This window comes from Trametes versicolor, assembly GCF_000271585.1.
Source record: "Trametes versicolor FP-101664 SS1 unplaced genomic scaffold TRAVEscaffold_14, whole genome shotgun sequence".
Taxonomy (NCBI): Eukaryota; Fungi; Basidiomycota; class Agaricomycetes; order Polyporales; family Polyporaceae; genus Trametes; species Trametes versicolor.
In genome coordinates, this window is record NW_007360334.1 from 720,510 (window position 1) to 740,677 (window position 20,168).

The 20,168-nt window shown below is 57.7% G+C and overlaps 8 protein-coding genes across 8 annotated transcripts; 4 read left to right on the forward strand and 4 right to left on the reverse strand.

Moving 5' to 3' along the window:
* Positions 1-510: 510 nt before the first annotated feature.
* Positions 511-2,414, reverse strand: TRAVEDRAFT_75345 (MFS general substrate transporter; the record flags this gene model as incomplete). Its single annotated transcript, XM_008046689.1, has 6 exons — positions 511-977; positions 1,041-1,407; positions 1,460-1,687; positions 1,740-1,828; positions 1,884-2,047; positions 2,100-2,414. 6 exons carry the CDS (start codon positions 2,412-2,414, stop codon positions 818-820), a joined length of 1,323 nt encoding a protein of 440 aa, XP_008044880.1. The 3' UTR covers positions 511-817.
* A 2,660-nt stretch (positions 2,415-5,074) lies between these two features.
* Positions 5,075-6,116, reverse strand: TRAVEDRAFT_53771 (endocellulase; the record flags this gene model as incomplete). The annotated part of the gene is made up of 6 exons (XM_008046690.1): positions 5,075-5,205; positions 5,267-5,424; positions 5,490-5,582; positions 5,644-5,720; positions 5,784-5,929; positions 5,990-6,116. 6 exons carry the CDS (start codon positions 6,114-6,116, stop codon positions 5,075-5,077), a joined length of 732 nt encoding a protein of 243 aa, XP_008044881.1.
* A 2,754-nt stretch (positions 6,117-8,870) lies between these two features.
* Positions 8,871-10,105, forward strand: TRAVEDRAFT_75346 (uncharacterized protein; the record flags this gene model as incomplete). Its single annotated transcript, XM_008046691.1, has 2 exons — positions 8,871-9,370; positions 9,421-10,105. 2 exons carry the CDS (start codon positions 8,871-8,873, stop codon positions 10,103-10,105), a joined length of 1,185 nt encoding a protein of 394 aa, XP_008044882.1.
* A 422-nt stretch (positions 10,106-10,527) lies between these two features.
* TRAVEDRAFT_136117 (endocellulase) lies at positions 10,528-11,509 on the reverse strand (the record flags this gene model as incomplete). The annotated part of the gene is made up of 5 exons (XM_008046692.1): positions 10,528-10,655; positions 10,710-10,867; positions 10,937-11,109; positions 11,168-11,313; positions 11,380-11,509. The coding sequence occupies 5 exons, from the start codon at positions 11,507-11,509 to the stop codon at positions 10,528-10,530; spliced, it is 735 nt and encodes a 244-aa protein (XP_008044883.1).
* Positions 11,510-12,065: 556 nt separating this feature from the next.
* Positions 12,066-13,987, reverse strand: TRAVEDRAFT_156449 (ArfGap-domain-containing protein). Its single transcript, XM_008046693.1, has 6 exons — positions 13,893-13,987; positions 13,720-13,838; positions 13,467-13,667; positions 12,752-13,417; positions 12,334-12,685; positions 12,066-12,271 (listed from the first exon to the last, which is right to left on the reverse strand). Exons 1-6 carry the CDS (start codon positions 13,959-13,961, stop codon positions 12,236-12,238), a joined length of 1,443 nt encoding a protein of 480 aa, XP_008044884.1. The 5' UTR covers positions 13,962-13,987; the 3' UTR covers positions 12,066-12,235.
* Positions 13,988-14,648: 661 nt separating this feature from the next.
* Positions 14,649-15,606, forward strand: TRAVEDRAFT_135713 (Metallo-hydrolase/oxidoreductase; the record flags this gene model as incomplete). Its single annotated transcript, XM_008046694.1, has 2 exons — positions 14,649-15,013; positions 15,066-15,606. The coding sequence occupies 2 exons, from the start codon at positions 14,649-14,651 to the stop codon at positions 15,604-15,606; spliced, it is 906 nt and encodes a 301-aa protein (XP_008044885.1).
* An 806-nt stretch (positions 15,607-16,412) lies between these two features.
* On the forward strand, positions 16,413-17,474 carry TRAVEDRAFT_96340 (uncharacterized protein; the record flags this gene model as incomplete). Its single annotated transcript, XM_008046695.1, has 3 exons — positions 16,413-16,504; positions 16,560-16,822; positions 16,888-17,474. Coding segments are annotated over 3 exons (942 nt in total), but the record flags the coding sequence as incomplete, so codon positions are not given.
* A 1,222-nt stretch (positions 17,475-18,696) lies between these two features.
* TRAVEDRAFT_135635 (uncharacterized protein) lies at positions 18,697-19,737 on the forward strand (the record flags this gene model as incomplete). The annotated part of the gene is made up of 6 exons (XM_008046789.1): positions 18,697-18,826; positions 18,880-19,025; positions 19,092-19,168; positions 19,230-19,322; positions 19,388-19,545; positions 19,607-19,737. 6 exons carry the CDS (start codon positions 18,697-18,699, stop codon positions 19,735-19,737), a joined length of 735 nt encoding a protein of 244 aa, XP_008044980.1.
* Between the last annotated feature and the right edge of the window lie 431 nt (positions 19,738-20,168).

A 20,168-nucleotide genomic window follows, 5' to 3' on the forward strand; every position in this document is an offset into this window, starting at 1 on the left:
ATTTTATTTCCGAATGCCGGGCATAGTGGCTCCCTGCTGCTGCCTACGGAGGTTGCGCGGTATGGTAGGGGTCTGCGAGACCGACGAGTCCCAGTTCGAGCAGAAGGCTTATTTAGAACTCGAACGCGCACATACGGCGGCGCGCGTTCTACGCCCGCATCGAATCGAGTCCCTGGAATCTGCCCTTCTAGCTTCTGTCTGTGATCATGATGCTTCTTGAGAAAGGCAGTTCTTTCCAGGTGCACACGATCGCGCGCGCGGCCTGCCGGGCGCACACGGAGAACCGCACAACATGACAGACTCCGAGTCCGGTATGTGCCCTTCCCAGGGACAAGCTTAGTTGCGCCCGGAATCCCCGTCGAATCGCGAAGCACGTATGCGTACCTTTCCAAGCTGCAGATGGTGGAAGTTCCGTCCCGCCCGAGTGGGACCTCGCTTGAGATGGCTCAGTATGTATTCTGTAACATTGCGTCGGGTCAATAACCGGGAAGGAGTGATGGTAAGTACGGAGGGGAGTTGGAGAGAGGGCCCAGGTGAAGTGCTATGTAAGTTACACATAAAGATACAGGGCGGGGGTATATACAGGGAACGTGAGTTATAATCCGAGTCGGTGCGCGGGGGAGTGAGTACACTGGATAATGTATGATACCGAGTTATAATGCGTGAGTGAACGAACGGACGAATGTTGTCGAATCCGGAGACTTTAAAGATGCATGGGAGCGATGATGGAACAAAGCGACGGAGAACAAATCGACGAGTGGCCGGCGGGGAGCGAGGAACGGAGGCGGTGCGGACGCACGAACAGAACGGCGACAGGCTACACGCGGTCGCAGAACCGCGGACTGAGCGAAAACCGCGCCCAGAGCAGGAATAGCGCGCCCGCGATCACGCTCGTGCCCGCAAGCATGGTCATGCCGACGTACGAGCCGCCCTCGGCCTTGAGCATCGCCCCGGCGACGGGACCTCCGCACAGCGCCCTGTTGTCATGCATGCGTGAGTCCTCGAATGCAACGGCGTGGAGACGGACAGAAGGCACTCACGGGAAGGAGACGATGCTGTACAGCACGCCGATACGCGTCCCGTACTCGCGCACGTCCGAGATCTGGACGACGCAGGGGATGACGAGCGCGTTGAACGCCCCAGAGAAGAATCCGTATATGACCGCGAAGAGCATGATCGCGGCGAGCGAGTGCGCGAACGTCCATAGAACCAGCGTAGAGATCCCCGCGACGATTGTGCAGGGGACGACCACGTTGAACCGCCCTAACCTGTCCGCAAGGAACGCGGGCGCGAGACGGCCGAGGATCCCGCCTGCGTTCATGACTGATAGCACGTAGAACGCGGTCTCGTGCGAGATACCGTGGTCCGTAGAATAGTCGACGATGTAGAAGAAGGGGATGAAAACACCTAGAGCTGTGCGTCAGTACAAATACTTGAAGGTAGAACGCGCAGTGCTCACCGAATGAGATGAAGACACTCCCCGCAATGACGAGCCGGAAGGGCGCGTCGTGGAAGACCTTGGAATCGAACCATGGCACGTTGTCCTGGGGCTTCGACAACCGGCTCGTAATAGTTGCGATCGCGACGCCGCATAATGCGAGAGAAATAAATCCAGATATCCGGACAGTCCACGCGAAGCCGACGCGGTTGAAGAGCTGCTGGTACATAATCGGGTACACCACACCACCTGTATGCAAGCGTCAGGACGCGAGCCGAACTCTTCAAATAGGCACACTGACCGACTCCGGAGCCGGCCACTGCGATCCCGAGCGCGGTACTTCGGTACTTCTTGAAATGTGTGGATATCGCGGCCAGGCTCGGGTAGAATCTGCAGGACACGTTCAGAGGTCGACAATGTCAGATCCACCGCAGCGAGTACTCACACAGTCCCGATACCGATAGCTACCAGTACTCCCTGGGAGAGGATATATTGATAGTAGTGGGTGGATATGCTAGTCATCATCGTGCCGAACACGAGTATCAGGGTCCCGAAGATCAGGATGACCCGAGGCCCGTGCGCGTCAAATAACCGTCCGACGAAGCCACCCTGAGGGCGCATTAGCCAACATGCCCGATGCACGCCCTCGCGTACAACTCACCGAAAAGAAGAACACCCATAGCTGCAGGGAACCGATCCACGCGATCGTGGACGGCGGGAGGTGGCTTAATTGGTGCTCGGCATACCACGTTTGGAACGTGCCGAACGAGTTGAGCTGCCCAAACGAGCAGAAGAGCGCGAGGAACGCGCCGAGGACGGTGAGCCATGCCGCAGCACCACCATCGGGAAAGGCGTCGGTGTCGGCGACGGAGGGCGTGCGGGAGGGGACGTCATTGACGGCGGTCGCTGACGAGTTGCTGATGACGCCGACGACCGACTCCTTGGTGCTGCGCTTCTCCACGTCCGCGTCGGCCATGTATGAGGGTGAGAAGAAAGGCGGGAGAGGGGACAGGGACAGGGCGCAGTGGGGGAGGAAAGGCCGACGGACAAAATAGAGCTCGAATATAAGCAGGGCGCGAGCTGTGCGCTGCGCCGCTCTGGGGACGATGGCAGCGAAGGCGCACATCGAATGTCGATGTCACCCTGCGCCCCCGGAAATTCGGATTCTGGGCTGCCAGTGGCATCCGGAGAAGCCGTCGCCCGTCGCGTCTTCCCCATCAGCGCGGTGAGTAGCCGGGGGCCGTGGCGTGGCCGGCGCGGCGGGCAGCTGCCTGCAATGAGCCACGTTTAGCGTTGGCCATGCTCCGCGGAAGCGGAGGAAAGAGTGCGAAAGGTACGTGCTTGGTCGAATCGGGAAGGCGGGAAATGGAAGCCCTGGCCGCTGGGCTCCGCCGGGCGCGGAGGTTTCCTGCAGCGCCCGCCGCCCACAACTTGGCGTGTGTGGGAACCTGCGCCGCCTCTGTGCAAAGGGTCGCTGCCGAGTGCGTGCTGCCTGCGCACGACAAATACGAGCAACGCTGGTGACGCATTGCGTGTGCTAGGCAGACCACGAAGGATACCGCAGGCGGCGCATGTAGTAATACCTGTCTTCTCCCGCCTCCGAAGGTGCCGGAGATGGCCTGCTCGGCTGACCCGAGGCGTATAGGGCGACGTTAATGAGCCCTAATGAGCCATACAAAGTTGCGACGATGACAGCAACGCTGACGGGGGCGAGGATCAACGTGCGCCGTCGCTTGTTCAGTGCAAGCAGGATACCGGCAGAGGCCAAGACAGCTGCGTTCTTGACATGCATCGCCTTCAATGCAATCACGAGGGTGTGGGATTCAGCGACAGTGCCGGAGTCGAGGCTATCATGGGTAACCGTATGTTGGGATTTGCGGTGCAGGTTCTGATTGGCGGGCGGCCCAGCGTTGAGAGAGCGGAGTGGCGTTCGGTAGTAATGGCTGTCGAACTATGCCAATTTGATGACCTCCGGTATCATGGAGCGCACCCGAGTAAAGCTAAGTGTAAGCGTGTATATCAAAGGGGGAGGGAAAGGGCGGTGTGGTCGCTCACAGGAGTCATGGTACATGGGCGACCTCCGGGGGCGGTGCTTTCAGGACCGCAGGTGGATCTAACGAGTAGGACCACAAGCCTGACAGTTACCTGTGGTCAGAAGGGGATTAGCTGTGGTCGTGCGAGTGATCATGGCGTGACTCGCGTGCGGAAGCCGCAAGCATCTGCAAGCACCCCAGGGCGAACACTGCTCATAGCATCCACAAGCATCATGATCCAATCTGCGAACCACCAGAGGCCAATCTCGCTGTCAGTTCACACCCGGGTACAAACCTGTTTGTTAACGACCGATCTAGATCCATGACATATGATGAAAGCGACGCTGTACGCCCGTAGCGCAAGGATCATGTCTAGCATGCCGATACCTCTACGACCTCGACCCATGACCTCGCACTGCATCGTCGTACCGTAAGCTGCGGCGCTGGAGTCAGAACAGATCCGCCCTGGCAAGCAGCAGGCTAGCATGGCCGACATGATCGGTTTTTGTTTCGAATCGGAGTTGACGGATATGATGTGAGCACATACCAGGATTTATTGCCATGTCGCTATGCATGCAGAGCCACGATCCCGCAATAGTGTTGGTGACCAGCTGTGCGAGACGCGTCTGTGTTGCCCTGGGTCATACATGCCAGTGCAGTCGTAACCTACGCTGCTCTATGTTCCGATCCGAGTCGTAGGCTACCAGACAGCATTCGGTTTGACACAGGTCGATGTATGCGTATGAGGAGTGCGTACAGACCTTTTTTGAGGACAGACAGAGTTCGATATGGCCCGCAGTGTACCCAGAGGTGGCTAGGGATGGTGATGGTCCGGGAAAGAGGAGTGACGGAGCGCCCAAGTTGCCGCCCGTGGTCGCAATACGCCTGTTCCGTTGATCCGGGCGCAACACCACTGCAACACCTTTCTTCTCGGACGCTCTCGGACGCTCAAAATTATACCTCAAATTACGGCTGAGGTACACTCAATCAGTTCACTCTCCAGTCCGTTATTTAAGCGACAGTCATTGTTGGTGAAGGAGCGGTGATCGTGTCCCTGGCCGAACACGTCAAATACGCCACAGTCACGGAGTCCGAATGATCAGTGAGTCGGAGGTCCGAAGAGCACGTATCCTGACTTTCCATCCCCTCTACAGCAAATTTAGCTGTCGGCCTCTGGTCGGCGACACGGTACCCGAGATTTTTCAGTGTTTGTGGCTGACTCAAACGGGATCGATGATGGTCGAGATTTGTTCCTTCGCTGACCAGCTGCCCCGGACAACGATGAGTGCCGAGAGTAAGGGCGTCGGGACGCGCCTGCTCTCGCACGTCTTTGAGATCGCGGCGAACGAGAAGGGATGCGGATTGCTTCATATATGGTCTGCTGCGTGGCAGGCTTGGGTCTATCAGCCGCTACAGGTGCGTATCAAGAAGAGTTTGCATACTGAACTCGATGTCTGGGGGATGTGCACTGACAGCTCTTACAGAGCGCGCGCTAAACCGAATGGCCTAGAGATAACAGGAGAATCCAGCACGCCAACCAAACATCGTAAGAGACAAGAGAGCCCGAAGACTGGACTCCTGAACGCGTGCGCATTGGCGGTGCTCAGTAGTGGTTGAGCACGACGTTGAAGTTGTTCGTGAAGAGGCTTGCGCTGCCCGTGAACGGCTCCGTGCCGGCCTGGATCGCCTGGACGTACTGCCACTGGGACACACCGTAGTCCTGCTGGAGGTAGTCTGCTCGCGGGGTGTGCGTTAGCGTTGTGCCATCACGAAGAGGCGAAATATAGAGGCGCACCGAAGAACTGCTTGAGGTCGGCGTTGAAGTCCGTGATGTCGCCGTCGGCGCTCACGAACGAGAGCACCTCCCAGTTCTCATTCGGGCCCTGCCACAGGTTCCAGTTGTGGCCCGCGATGCTGACGCTCCACTGGACCTGCTGGCCAATGGGCTGGACGCTGTCCCAGGCAAGTTTAGTGAGCGGCGTGCTTTGGAACACAGAAACAGACGGAGCCAGACGTACCCGCCCTGACTGGAGAGCCAGATCATGATCTCGTAGGAGGAATCGGAAGAAGCGGGGCTGCCTGATGCGGCCCAGCCCGTCCAGATGTCGTATCTGCAGATGGAGAGGGACTATTTGAGTGACCCTGTGGCACAAGTGTCCCGTTAATACTTACGAGACGTCTGCGCGGACCGAAGACTCGTTCTCGTACACCCACTGCCAGGCCGTCGGGGCAGACTGCAGGTTCGCGAGCTAAAGAGAAGACCGATGTTCAATGAGCGTTCCACGTTGTATACATGCGCCCGTCGGGCTCACCTGGACGCCCTTGGCGGTGTTGGACTCGACGTTCGCGTGGCTCTTCACGTCGTTCCAGCCGTTCTGCCAGTCCCACACCGTGCGCCACGAAACACTGTTTCCGCTCGTGCTCAGCAGCGTCGTGGTCTGGTAGCCGGAACCGGCACCTGTCGTGCATCAGTCCATGTCCGCCTGCAGGGAGGGAAGTAAATGAGGAGAGAGCTCACTCTCGCCCCAGAGGTTCTGGCAGAGCGTGTACGCGCCAGAGGGGGTGCAGTCGAATTGGCCCGAGAGTGTCTGTGCGGACGCGGACGCGGCGACGGCGACGAAGGAGAAGAGTGTGGAGAAGCGCATGTTGGCTCTGAAAAGTGAAGTCGGGTGGTGGTTTCGAGTGGTGTGTGTGAGCTGGGGAGCTGGAGAGTACAGCGGCCCAGCTTATGTAGTGTTCGCCTTCGGTTTTTCGAATCGCTGTTTCAGACTTTTTCAGGCCGTCCAGCGATGAGCGCATCCTGGAGAAAGATGTGCCCATGTGGAGACGTCGATACACCCAGAGAGCACGGATTTCCTGTTCGACCCCTCTACCATTCATACGGACATGTCCTGTCGTGGCGCACTGTCACTGTGGCGGGCAGCTATCGTCTTTGCAACGCCCGTAGTCGGAAGCGGACGCCGCGCGGCGGAAGGGTAGCGAAGAGACGAACCTACGAATACGAGACGGCAATTGTTGTATATCGAGAAGCCCCTCTTGGATATACATACTTGGACCGTGCTCGATTGAGGGGCCGACTTAGGCAAAAGATGACGGGCAAGCACAAGACCTTGCAGCAAGGCTGTGGAGAGGCTGATGACACTGCTCTCAAGCGATCTTGCGGCCGAATACTCCGCGACGTCGGGGCGTCAAGTACTGCCAGACATATGTCGTTTGGAGAGGACCTGTCCACATGCGAGGAGCTGCCCCGTCGATGAAAAGTCGTCCTCGGAAGACGTTCAAGACGACTTGATACTGAAAGCACAGTAGATTGGGAAGCGAATACTTGGTATGGTGACGCCTGGCCACACTTACCTCCGAGTCCGACGCGAACGTACATGCCGAGCTTCAAATGCAGTTGGGAAACCTCGTGCTGATGACCGTACGCCAAGTACGTCATCTTGTCCGAGTTGATCTGCTACTCCAAACGCAGCCCGACGCTCGAACTCCGCTTGCCGAGCCAGAAAGGACACAATCTTCTCCTCAAGCTCCTTCGCCGCCGGGGCACGCGCCTCCATCTCCTTGGATCTGGATGTTCCCCCGAGAGCTTCGATGAGGTCTGTAACTGACGCGGACCGCGGACCGCGTCTTGTGAGGATGTCCTGCAGCCCACGGTTCATGCGAGGAAGCGACCTCTGGCAGGCGACCACGTCGAGCTGCTCTTCGTCGCAAAGCGCCTCATTCTCGCTGCTCCCTCTGGGTAACGCGCTGGAACAAGGCGCGGAACGTCCCAGGACGCACGGAGGAGCTGTGATGCGAAAATGTGGATGCGGCTGAGGCGGCAACTTTGACGGCGGCCCACTTCGCACTTCGCTCGACCCTGGTCCTGTAGCAAAAGCATATTACGTCCTGTTTCGCATTTAGACCCGGGCCGCGAAGGACTTACCATATACATTCAGCTTGTATGTCTCTGCTTGTATGGACTTCGTCGAGTCAGTACGACCCTAGACGAGCAGCTCGGAGCTAGTCACGTCCAGCACGCCCTATGCAACCGCGGTGAACCTCAGCCTAAAGTCAGACATATCCAGCTTTCTGCGTTGCGGTATGTCTCGTCGTACACATCCTCACGCCGCGACCGAATGCGGTGGGGTCGCACGCGTCTGCGAGACGTTGCAGCCCTTCCGGCGACGCGTGCGCGAGGTCGACGCAGCTGGGATAAAGGATGATTGGTACGGAAACATTATACGTGGGACAGAAGTATACCGTGACGCACCGTACGCTCGCCTCCTTGCTATAGAACAAGGTGCAGTCGTTAGCGGGGGGAGGAATAGTCCCCTGGCAGTAAGACGGCTTGCATACGAGTGCACTCCCCAGCTTCTTAAGGTACTCCTGCAGAGCACGCTCTTCTTTACAGGTGGGGCCAGGGCAGGTTTCCACAGTATCTATGTGTAAGCCCGTTTCGCTGTCCGACTCATTCGATGCATTCTGCAGCGAAGATATAATTAGCGATAAACCCGCCATGCTGAGGTCACATTGAACTAGCTTGACGTACTCTTTTTGCACATCTATTTGTACTAGACTGCAGGGGTTCTTCTGACATGTACACCGGCAACAGACACGACTTACGCGCGCCTAATAAACATCCCCCTCGGCGGACACGGGCCTGGGTAGCTGTCGCCCTCACGACGTCCGTAGTACTCGGGATTGCAACAGTGCAGAGGAGAGACGAGCCTACTAATAAGAGATGCGAGTTGCTTGAATATGCAGATGCTCCTCCTTCGAAGGACGGTTGATCATGAGAGTCTCGAAGATGATGCCGCGCTGCAAGTTGGTGTTTGCATCTGGGCGGGCAAGCGCCGATAGCGCTTGCCGGGCGGCAATTGCCGAAGCGTGAGTCAATATGTCTCTCGCGAGTACGTGGCGGATATCCTTCTGGCTCTGTACCACGACGCCACCACACAGGACAAGCAGAATATCTTGTACTCTTGCTCCTCTTGGCGAACTTGCTTTAATTTTCCCCGACAGGCTCAGCATCAAAATTGTTTCCTAGCACTAGTGGCGTACAGCTAATACCGAGTCGAGTCCCTGTTTTCCCCGCAATGAGCTCACCGGAAGCTCTTCGCAGGTTCGCGTCGGACTCACCCCAGCCGCTGCGCACGCTCCCCGATATTGTGGCTCGCTTCAGGATCCCTGCCGATTACTTCCCAACTACACTCAACGATGCTTATGCATCACACTTACCCCGCCCCGTCCATCCTTCTCGTGCTCGCGTACGCCGCGTCGAGTTAAGAAAGGAGAAATCCGGCACGAGGTGTGAATATCTTCTCGTATTTGTCACTCTAGATGGTAGGCCGTGGACGGAGGCCCCGCTGGGAGCCATCAAATGCGACCGCACTATATTGACTGAAGACCGTGACCCCATGAAACCACACCCACCACCCACCACTCAATTCGCCTACTGGCTGTATCTCGCCTCTTCCTTGTACAACTTCCTCAAGAGCGGGCCTCCACCCTACAATGGCGACGAGCTCAAAGTGTTCCGTCCGAACGCAGTGCTTACATCCAGACCCATCCAATACTCTTGGACGCTGTACACGCACGAATACACTACGCTCCCTGCTGCAGGGCCCGTCGACGTCACCGAGCCTCAGCCCGAATTCCCGCACTGGTCTCGGGATGTCACAGTACCACCCACGCTCTTCCACCTTGCCGTTGCTGTGTCTCTCCTCGATAAACTGCAACCCGAATACATTGTCCCTGACCGCCAGTGCTTTTGGTATACGGCGATGCTCTACCATCTGCTCGTCGGCCAGGACGCTCTGGGCGCGGAGGTCGAACACGACGCGAAACGGGTCGCTATCGGGGCCGCGCATTGCTCCGAAGCCTCCCGGGGCACCTCCATTTTTGCCTCTGATACAACGTACGTGCTTCCTGCTTCTCGGTGAATTGATAATGACATCGACGACTTAGTTTCCGCGCGCATCCCGGAACGTTCCGCGACTTGTTTCAGCGCGTCACCCACAAGGACATCGAGGAGCTTCGCACGGAAGAGGAGCTGGACGCGATAGCCTGCGAAGTGCGGCTCGTTAAGCTATACAGCAGCCTGCGAGACGCAATGTTGGATGATCGAAAACGTTTTGGGAGTTGGGGCCCGTTTGCCGTGCCAGGCAAAGACGCTATGATCGACGCTCTTAGAGAAACGATCACAGACATGGAGGTGGAGGTGGTGGAGGCTACCTCTAGAAAGACGCTTGAGGCTGAGAGGGTCAAAGCAGCTGCGGAGCGCGAGGTGTGGAGGGCCAAAGCGGCTGAAGAGCTCGAGGCGGCGAAGGCAGCGATGGCCAAGAAAATGGAGGAGGAAAGGGCGCTAGCGATCAAAGAACTCGAAGCTCAGAGAGCTGCAACGGCCAAGGAGTTCGAGGAGGAGATAGCGGCGTCGACCAGAGCGCTCGAGGCGGCGAAGGGTGCAGCGTCCAGGGAAACCGGGACGGAGAGGGCGACGGCCAAAGAGAGAGCGGAGGCAGCAGCCGCCAAAGACAGGCAGCTGGCTGCGCTGGAGGAGGAACACGCAGCCGCACTGGCGCGTCTTGCAGAGCTGGAACGTTGGGCTGCATCCGGAGGTGCAGGCCCGTCCAAGGCTGCGCAGGTGCAGTAGACTTTGTGTCGTCTGTGTTGTGTCCGTCGATTGTCGCGCTCACTTGTTGTGTATCCATACCCTAGTCACCGTTTCTCCATACGCTCTATTTGCTATATTTCCTGTTGTCTCTTTGCAATTCCAACGTTACCCCCCACAATCACATGCTCTCGCTTACCTGGTACACTACACTTATGAGCCCATGTGCATATGTTGTCCTCGCAATTGTACAATACTATGCAGTCTGATCATACCCGTCGAAGAGACTAGCATTGTTCCAAGAACCGAAGACGTATACTCACAGCCCGTACGGATCATGCGAATATTGCATTAGCCAAACAACAGCCGTAAAACAAAGTACGCTATCCTTCCGAGACGCGGTGATGAGAAAGTGGAGCCCCAACGTCAGACTCGGAAGGTAGTACGTGGTGTGCATGCGATGCTCAGTGGTTGAGCGCAACGTTGAAGTTGTTAATGAGCAGGCTCGCGCTGCCAACGAACGGCTCCGTGCCGGTCTGGATCGCCTGGACGAACTGCGACGAGGCGACGCCATAGTTCTCCTGGATGAAGTCTGCCGGCGCCGTCCGTCAGCCTCGTCTTTGCCACAGTGCGGAAACGGACTCACCGAAGAACTTCTTGAGGTCGGCATTGAAATTCGTGATGTCCCCGTCCTGGCTCACGAACGAGAGCACCTCCCAGTTCGCGTTCGGGCCCTTCCAGAGCGTCCAGTTGTGGCCCGCGAGGCTGATGCCGGACTGGACCTGCGAGCCGACGGGCTGGATGCTGTCCCGGGCGCATTGCCGTCAGCACCAACTCCGTGCAAGGTGTAGAAACAGAGGGATATGAACGCACCCGCCCTTGCCAGAGAGCCATATCATGATCTCGAAGGAGGACGCGGCGGACGCGGGGTTGCCCGTCGGGGTAGTCCCAGTCCAGATGTCGTACGAGACGTCCGCGCGGATCCCGCTCGACTGCGACTCATACTCCCACTGCCAGGCCGTCGGCGCCGACTTCAGACTGGAGAGCTACGAGCGAGAGCCGTCCTCAGCATCCACATGGTTTCGAGTAGGTGTCGGGGCTCACCTGCACGCCCTTGGCGGTGTTGTGCTCGACGTTCGCGTAGCTCTTGACGTTATTCGGGCCGTTCGCCCATTCCCAGATCGTCCGCCACGACACGCTGTTTCCATTCGTGCTCAGCAGCGTCGAGTTCTGCTGGCCCACGCCGGCGCCTGTACATGCGATGCATCAGTTCGTGTCCGTCTACGGAGAGGTCGAGAAGAAAAGAATGTACGTACTCTCGCCCCAGAGGTTTTGGCAGAGCGTGTACGCGCCTGCGGGTGCGCAGGTGAACTGGCCACTCAGGGTGGTCTGCGCGCAGGCAGACGCAGCGACGGCGACGACGGAGAAGAGCGTGGAGAAGTGCATGTTGGCTTGGGGATGCGTACTGTTCACCCGCGTCCAGCATTTATATCGTCCACCGCCGGGCTTTTAGAATCACTGGTCGACGCCTCTTCAGACCGTCAAGTTTGGATCCATGTCGGAGAAACGTACATCCGCGTCAGGATGGCGACAAACCCATTGAGAAGGGTGGATTTCCCGTTAGAACTCTCCACTCTTCATACAGTCCTACTGTGGGGCATTGTTCTGACGTCTGGGCAGCGATCATTTTCGCAATGCTCGCAGCTAGCAGCTGACAACGCGCTGTGACAGCATGGCGATGAGATGAACCTACTCCCTGACGTTGGGGAAAACTAGCTAGCTCAGCGACGTCGGGGGCTGGGGGGGAGCGGGATCAGCAGGATCGGGCGACCCGACTTTGCGCCGACCCGTCTCCGGTTCTGGTAGAAGCGTCGCTAGAAGCGGAGCCCTGGGTCATATACAAGCACGGCCGTGCATCGCATGATGGGGAAGGACGACTTACGACATGCCCTGCCCCGCCAAGAACGCGTCACTTGCTCATCGAGGGTCCGCACACGAGGTGTCCTCCAACACAAGTTGATAAATATTGAGAAAACCGAGGTTACGCACAAGGCCCAGTGTACTGCCGGAGCTGCCCCTCGAAAAGACCAGCGATGATGACGTATGGAAAAGCCCACTCTAGAGCCCCATCCCAGAAAGAGAACGTGCGACGGGTGGTATATAGGCAGTAGACTACCGCTCGGACATCTGCGCGAGATAGTCCGAGAGCTATAGGTGGCGGCGAAAACGGTAGGTTAATGGAGTGATGTTCAAAGTAGTATCTGACCCACCTTCATCGCGCCCTGACGCAAGCTCTCGGCCGCATTCTGCACGTCGGGGTTGGCCAGGACGCGCGAGATGGCGTCTTTCGCCGCGAACTCCAAGTTGGACAGGGTGCCGTCTCCGAGCATGGCCCCGTCGCTCCCGTGGCCCATCCCGGCCATCTCCTCTTCTTCCTCTCTGCCGAAGTATTGGTTCGAGGATATGGAGGAAGCTCCCTGGAACGACTGCAGGCGCGTCTGTGCTTCTGCGACGGCGTTTGGGTCGTAAGAATTGCGCCCAAAGTACATGTCCGACGAGATCGCCTTCTGGTTCCCGAATTTCTCGCGTGCGAACATCGGAGCGTCCTCTGCGACAGCCGCACTATGAGCGTGACGGTATGATTAGCTTCAACCTCGGGAGATGCGGGGGGTTCGTAGCAGGGCTGACCTGGAAGAAACCGCCGCGGCGGCGGGCACTGCACCGAAGCCAAGCCGCTTCATGCCCATCCCCAATCGCTCCATGTCTTGCGCACTTCCATTAGGCTTGGAAACGGCGGGTACGGATGGCGTGGATTTCGTCACTGGTGACTTTGCCTTGACTGCCGCGGCCGACTTCGCTGACTCTGCCGCCACTCGTACGCGCTCTGCCTCTTCTGCCTTCTCGCGCTCGCGGTCATATCCCAGTTGTTTGATACGCTCAGCTTCCTCTGCTGCCTTTCTCTCCGCCTCAGCGAAGTCTACAGGTGCTGCCTTCTTCGCCCCGAGGCCGCCTAGCTTGGATTTCTTCGCGCCAGCGGAGGCACTGCCGGCAACAGAGGTCGCTGACGAGTTTAGGCGAGAGGCGCCAAGTTTAGACGCAGGTCGTGAACCGGCAGTGGAAGAGTTGGAGCGCAGAGACGCGGAGCTGACTGTACGGGGACCAGTGGGTGCACTGGAGGCGCTAGCAGAGCGCCCGATCACAGGAGGGGCAGCAGGTTTCGAAGACGTAGGGGCAGGCTTGGGTGCAGCAGGCTTATCCCATGATGAGAAGAAGTCATCGTCGTCACCGCCTGCTTTTGGTGTAGGAGCGGCAGAGATGTCTGCGGCGCCTTCCACAACAATCTTCTCGGGATATCTACAAATCCATTAGTATGGTCGTTCAAAGGCTGAGTATAAGAACTCACCTGGCAATGTCCTCCTTCACGCGGCGCGCAAGCTCCTCCTTGTACAGCTCCGCAACACGGCTAGAGTATTTCTTCTTGGTATCCGAGTCGCTGAGCAGTGCAGCACCGCCATGCTTGTTGAAGAACTCATTCGCGGAGGCGTTTCCGCCGACTTTCATTGTGCGCAACTGGTTGAGCTGCCAACTGTCCAGGTTGGTGGAACTTCGGCGGATTTAGCAACATGACACGTATGCCTAGCGCAAGTCAGGCTCACCGGACGAAACTGATGTGCACGCCCATGTTACGGTGGACGCTGGAGCACTCTAGACAGATGTATACACCGAACGTAACGCTAGACCATGTCGGATTGCGAGCCTGACAGTCAAAGCACATCTGCGAAGGATCCGTTGATTAACGCGGCGCGTCGGGTGTAGAACCGCGACGCACCTTGTTTCCCTTCTGCGCCTTTAGCGTTTTAAAAACCTGCTCAGTCTCTGCCTTGGTCGGATCTGCCATTTTGCGGTATTCGGAGATGGATGGAGATGGTGGTCGGGTACGAAGAGCTGCAGGCCGTCCCTGCGTGACTGCTCTCCCGGAAGCGGTGCGTGATGAAACTAAGTCACAAGTTGCACGTGGAGGTGACACATAGTAGTCACGGACGGACCGGGCCTGAATCTCGCGGGCGCTTGGGCGCGACGTCCTCGACGCTCACCACGACGACCACAGACAAACCACAAAACTAGTTTTTGTCCGAAAACCTCGTCTAAAACATACCCTACGGGTCTATACAGACGCACCGGCTACCGAAGCAGCATAAGCTTTGTGGAAAGACTCCAGGACTTAGAATCAGGACGTTCAGACATGCGCGCAGGCATGGCTCTAACATCGAGTTCGTTCCAGGTCGATGCAATTGCATCGGACCCAGATAGGTGAGCGTTCAATGAAGAAATTCTCATATATACTGAACAGTGTCCTTGACTTCTCCCGACCCTTGATAGCGACAGGAAAATATAGATCGTGTTCCCATCCCGTAGCTTCTATGGGTATGCATGACCAACCACTGCACCTTAAGTACGCACCTTCTGAAGTCAAACTAACGGTGCGTGACCTGGTCGCATTCGAAAATATAGCCATATCTCCCACCTCTTATAGACTCAGCTCGGAGACGATGTCACCCAACGCTCACAGTGCGCACCTCGCAGCATGTCGTCTCGCCTGACTCCATCGCTCCCTGAAGCAAGGCAGGAGCAGCCATACATGAGAGTCTCCGCTTTGGAATCGGGGTTTCTCGAGCTCCGCATGCGCCTCTTTGTGGCGGGTTCGGGTCCCAACAAATCCGTAATGTCCCCATCTCTATCGTTTTCTCTCCGTCACTCAGCGTCGGGAGATCATCTACTCTTCGACCTCGGCATCAGAAAGAAGTGGCAAACACACCCGCCTGCTGTTCAGCAACTGAACGCGGGCCGGGAGGTCCTCGCATTGCAGAGTGTCGACGAGAGCCTACGTAAAGGAGGCATCGAGCCAGCGAACGTCAATACTGTGATAATCAGTCACTTACATTGGGACCAGTGCGTGTTTCTACACCAGATACTTCCATGACTGACGACGAAAATCATGCAGCGTCGGCGACACCTCGTCCTTCCCGAATGCAACATTCATCCTAGGCGGCGAAGCGGAGGATCTTATCACACATGCCTATCCGTCCGATCCCGACTCCCCCTGCCTCCAGACCGCCGTCCCGCTAGAGCGCGCCCGGTTCCTCAACGCGGAGTTCACGCAGGCCATCGGGCCTTTCCCGCGCGCATACGACTACTTCGGCGACGGCAGCGTGTACATCATCGACGCCCCGGACCACCTCGCCGGACATATTAACGTCCTCGCGCGCACGAACGCGACCGGGTCCTGGATCTACCTCGCGGGCGACAGTGCTCACGACGCGCGCATCATCACGGGAGAGCGGGAGGTCGCTGTCGCGCTCCAGCCAGACGGCCATGTGCGCTGCATCCATTCGGACAAGAAGGCGGCGGAGGAACATATCCGGCGCGTGCGCACGCTGCTCGACGAGCCGAAGGTGCTGATTCTGCTGGCGCACGACCGTCAGTGGTACGAAGATAACAAGGATCGAGGCGTGTTTCTACCAGGCGCCATCGAACCGCAGTAGTCGCACAGGAGGTACGTTCCTTCTGTGCCTCATGTGGAGCATGCGCATCCGCGTATATCTGCTAATGGGCTCGCAGTTGGCCGTGATGAGCTTGGCGAAGTCATACAGAAGATTGATGGCATACCCTTCTGACTCGAGCAACCGGTCGAGTGGTGCGCAATCGAAGTTTAATGGTGAAAATATAGGCTTCCTTCAAACGCATGTAGAAGGCTCGGAGAGCTGTTGACGCTCTTGCAGTCAGCCAACGGTCATTGACACATCTTGGATGTAAACGACCTGCGGGAAGGCAGTCCTCGCCGTAGCCCCGTGAGCGGGGTGTGAGTTGCCAACGTGAAGGCCTGCCAGGGATACTAAACTCCGAGCATCAGCTCCGTTCACTCGAGGGCGAGTCATTTTCCCATAGTCGCTCGTTCAAGCAACATTTGCCTTTTTGTCGAGCAAGAGCGGATCTAAAGAAGCGGATCCTACTCATGACGGTCTCCGCTTTACGTTTTCAGGGGAACGCAGGCGGCCGGGTACCAGAAAGCGTGGCAGAACGTACGTCAACCCACGCACGGCGCGATCTGACAGGCATATCACAGATCAGACCTGAGGCCGCGCCTGTCATCGGACGGGCGAAGTGCGAGCGGCCTCGGCGCATATATATTAGGTAGGTTCAGGAATACGAATGTCCACCACCCGCAATCTCGCCCTTGATGTTTACCAGCGACGACTTTCCCCCTACCACTAAGCCCACTCCGGAGGAGCTCGCTTTGCAAAAGCGGCTGAAGAAGGAGCTGAAGGAGCACCTCAAGCAACTTAGTCTCGCCGTCGTCCGCAAGCCCCCGTACTGCCAAGGCACCATCCACCTACCTGTCGACGACTACACGCTGTTCTATGGCAAAGACGCCATGGCACGGTGCGTTTCTACCTCCCTCCTGCAGAGGATCACGGCGTTCATCGATTCGTCCCAGTCGTCTCGACTTTTCGAACGCGTCGCCCGAGGAGCTGCAGCATCTTGCAGAGACGTGCGATCCTGCGACGTTCGGCCTCGGCGGCGAAGATGTGTACGACGAGACCTACCGCAAGGCGGGAAAGCTCGACGCCTCAGACTTCATGCTGAGGTTCACCCCCGAAACCGTGGGCCTCCTTGACGTAATTCGTGCCGAGCTGCTCGTTGAGGGCCGCAGCTCGGCAAAGTCCATCCGAGCAGAGCTGTATAAGCTGAACGTGTACGGTGAGCCTGCCACCGAACGAGATAAAAAGACGGAACCGATAACGCTGACACGCATTTGCTTGCAGGACCTGAAGCATTCTTCAAACCGCACGTGGACACCCCGCGTAGTGAGCTCATGTTTGGCTCGCTCGTCGTCGTCTTCCCGACGGCGCACGAGGGTGGCGCTCTCAAGTTGCGCGAGCGCGACGCAAGAAATGTCCAGGAGTGGACGTTCGACTCCGCTGCGCTGCTCGCGCAGGCTGTGCAACCGTCGATTGCCTACGTTGCATTCTACAGCGACGTAGAGCACGAGGTCATGCCTGTCCAGTCCGGGCATCGTGTGACCGTCACCTACAACCTCTACTACGCTGAGGACACAACCCCTCTGCCTGCGGCGCAACCCGTGCCCACGAACGAGCACACCTTCAGATCGAAGGTGCAGGCACTGTTGGACGACCCGACGTTTTTGCCTGAGGGCGGCAATCTCATGTTTCTTCTTCGCCACCAATACCCCATGGCGACCACCCCGAAGGGCCGCACGGAGGCGCGCAAAGCCCTGAAGGATGTTGCCGCGCACCTGAAGGTGACCGACGCGCTCGTCCTGAAGGTCATGGGCGATCTATCGTTGGACGCCTCGCTCAAGATTGTCTACCAGGACACCACCGCTTACAAGGGCGTCAGATACGCGATGTGCGACCACGTCGTCCGTCTAGAGGATGAGTACGAAGTGCAAGAATCGCTGGTCGAGCATCTGCTTCGCGAGGAAGACGGAGTTCTATTGAACCCCACCCGTTGGGATGACGAGTACTACGATGACTGCCCTAGGATGCAGGTGCACTGGATCGGCGCGCCCGTCCCTTGGCATGTCAACTCGACCAGGACAACGTACATGGCGTACGGCAACCAGCACGAGATGGCCCATACTTACTGGAAGCCCAGCCTGTACGTTCGCGTCGGACCGGCCGGGAATAGGGCGACAGACTCGGAGGTTGGTGCTGCGCCGAGCGAGAACTAGACTTGGGTGTATCAGTACTGAAGTTGATATGAATTCGATCGATGTAGCGTCAACTTGAAGGTCATCCGAGTACACCTCTGTCGTGATATACTCATCTATGTTTGAACTTTGAGCATGTCCAGGCATTGGAGTAACTTGAACAAGTCAGCAGTGATTCCGAAAGCAGGCACTGGCAGCACCGGGCGTCACCTGGTAGACGCGCACCCCTGGACCCGGCGGCCGCGTGCGCGTTCCTTGCTTCATGCGCTGATCATCGAATCGAGCCATTGAGCTGCTGCATGCTCAACGCCCAGTATTCAACTTCTGTCAGTCTTTAATCTTATATCACTCCCCGGAGAAGACACTCACCGCTATCGCTTATAGGTGTTCCTTCTACCATAACCGAAGACGGTTCGGCACAAAGTCGGGTCGCCCGACCACCCCCGCACGCTCGCTTCTTGTCAGCCCCCGCCATGGCTGAGTTAGCTTGTTCCACCCCGTGCTCAACAACGTCAGGCGGCAGGGTCGTCGCCTCGCTGTGCTGCCACAGCGCGTCGTCAGCTGCCGACTAGGGGCGACCCGTGGATCAGGGCTGTCCCGATGTCGTGACAGTGCACCACACAGGCTCTACCAACCTGAACGATGGGGTGCTTCAAAGGGAAATCCGATCTTCTCAAACGGTTTGTTCGTCATATCCACATGGGCACATGTTTCTCCGGCATGCGCCCACCGCTGTACCGCCTGAAAAAGTCTGAAACAGTCATTCGAAAAAACCGACGACGAACGCTATAAAAGCTGGGCTGAGTACACGAAATAAAAACCAGACCCACTGTACTCTCCAGCTCTCCAGCTCGCACACACCGCTCGAAACCACCACCCGACTTCACTTTCCCGAGCCAACATGCGCTTCTCCACGCTCTTCTCCTTCGTCGCTGTCGCCGCGTCTGCGTTCGCGCAAACGACACTCTCGGGCCAGTACGACTGCACCCCCGCAGGCTCGTACACGCTCTGCCAGAACCTCTGGGGCGAGAGTAAGTTCCTTCAGCTCACCCTTTGTCGATGGACATAAACTGACGCATAACAGGTGCCGGCTCCGGCTACCAGACCACGACGCTGCTGAGCACGAGCGGGAACAGCGTCTCGTGGCGCACGGTGTGGGACTGGCAGAACGGCTGGAACAACGTGAAGAGCTACGCCAACGTCGAGAGCAACACCGCCAAGGGCGTCCAGGTGAGGCCGCCGGGTGCATAGTGTGTACAATGTCGGACGCTCATTGAACATGCGTCTTCTTTCTAGCTCGCGAGCCTGCAGTCTGCCCCGACGGCCTGGCAGTGGTGGTACGAGAACGAGTCTTCGGTCCGCGCAGACGTCTCGTACGTAGTCTCGGCACACTTGAGTCGCAAAATCGCTGAAAGGAATCCTCCCCGCCTGCAGATATGACATTTGGACGGGCTGGGCCGCATCCGGCAACCCCGCTTCTTCCGATTCCTCCTACGAGATCATGATCTGGCTCTCCGGCCAGGGCGGGTACGTCTGGCTCCGTTTGCTTCGGGTTTTCAAAGCACGCCGCTCATTTATATTTTCCGGAACAGCGTCCAGCCGATTGGACAGCAGGTCCAGTGGAGCGTCAGCATTGCGGGCCACAACTGGAACCTGTGGCAAGGCCCGAATGCGAACTGGGAGGTGCTCTCCTTCGTGAGCGCCGACGGCGACATCACGGACTTCAACGCCGACCTCAAGCAGTTCTTCGGTACGCCTCCATATCTCGCTTTTTCATGATGGCGCAACGCTGACACGCGCCCCATGAACAGACTACCTTCAATGGAACTACGGTGTGTCCCAGTGGCAGTACGTCCAGGCGATCCAGGCCGGCACGGAGCCGTTCACGGGCAGCGCGAGCCTCTTCACGAACAACTTCAACGTTGCGCTCAACCACTACTGAGCACCGCCCGCGCGCCCGATTCCCGGACTCTAATTCGCCCTTCTCTGCGTCTTGAATGGACCGTGCACTTTATTCTGCCGCTGTCTCTTAGCTAGTGTAATTGGCGCATGACCTCTATAACCTGTCCCTGTACGTCTCCGGATCCTCTTGAACTTGAAGTAATCCCAGTCCCTTTTTTGGAACCTCCACGCGTATCAGTGCCTCGCCCAGCAAGGCGCCACTCGTACGTGATATGTCTACAACAAATAAGTAACTTGAATAAGCGGTACAACACGAACGCCGAGCGGAGGATCCAGTCCCCGCCCGCTAAACGAAAAACCTAAACCAGCTCCGTTTCTCCCGCCGCTTGCGCAGCGTTTGGCCTGGAGGTTGCAAGACGCACTGCGGCCCGCTGGCCTTGCGGACCCCGACCTGTATGGGCGCGAATGTGG

Coding starts and splice junctions, on each gene's coding strand:
- TRAVEDRAFT_156449 (XM_008046693.1), bottom strand. CDS start 13,961: ATGGCAGATCCGACCAAGGCAGAGACTGAGCAGGTTTTTAAAACGCTA. Junction 13,839..13,892: donor AGGCGCAGAAGGGAAACAAG/GTGCGTCGCGGT, acceptor GATCCTTCGCAG/ATGTGCTTTGACTGTCAGGC. Junction 13,418..13,466: donor GTGAAGGAGGACATTGCCAG/GTGAGTTCTTAT, acceptor ATGGATTTGTAG/ATATCCCGAGAAGATTGTTG.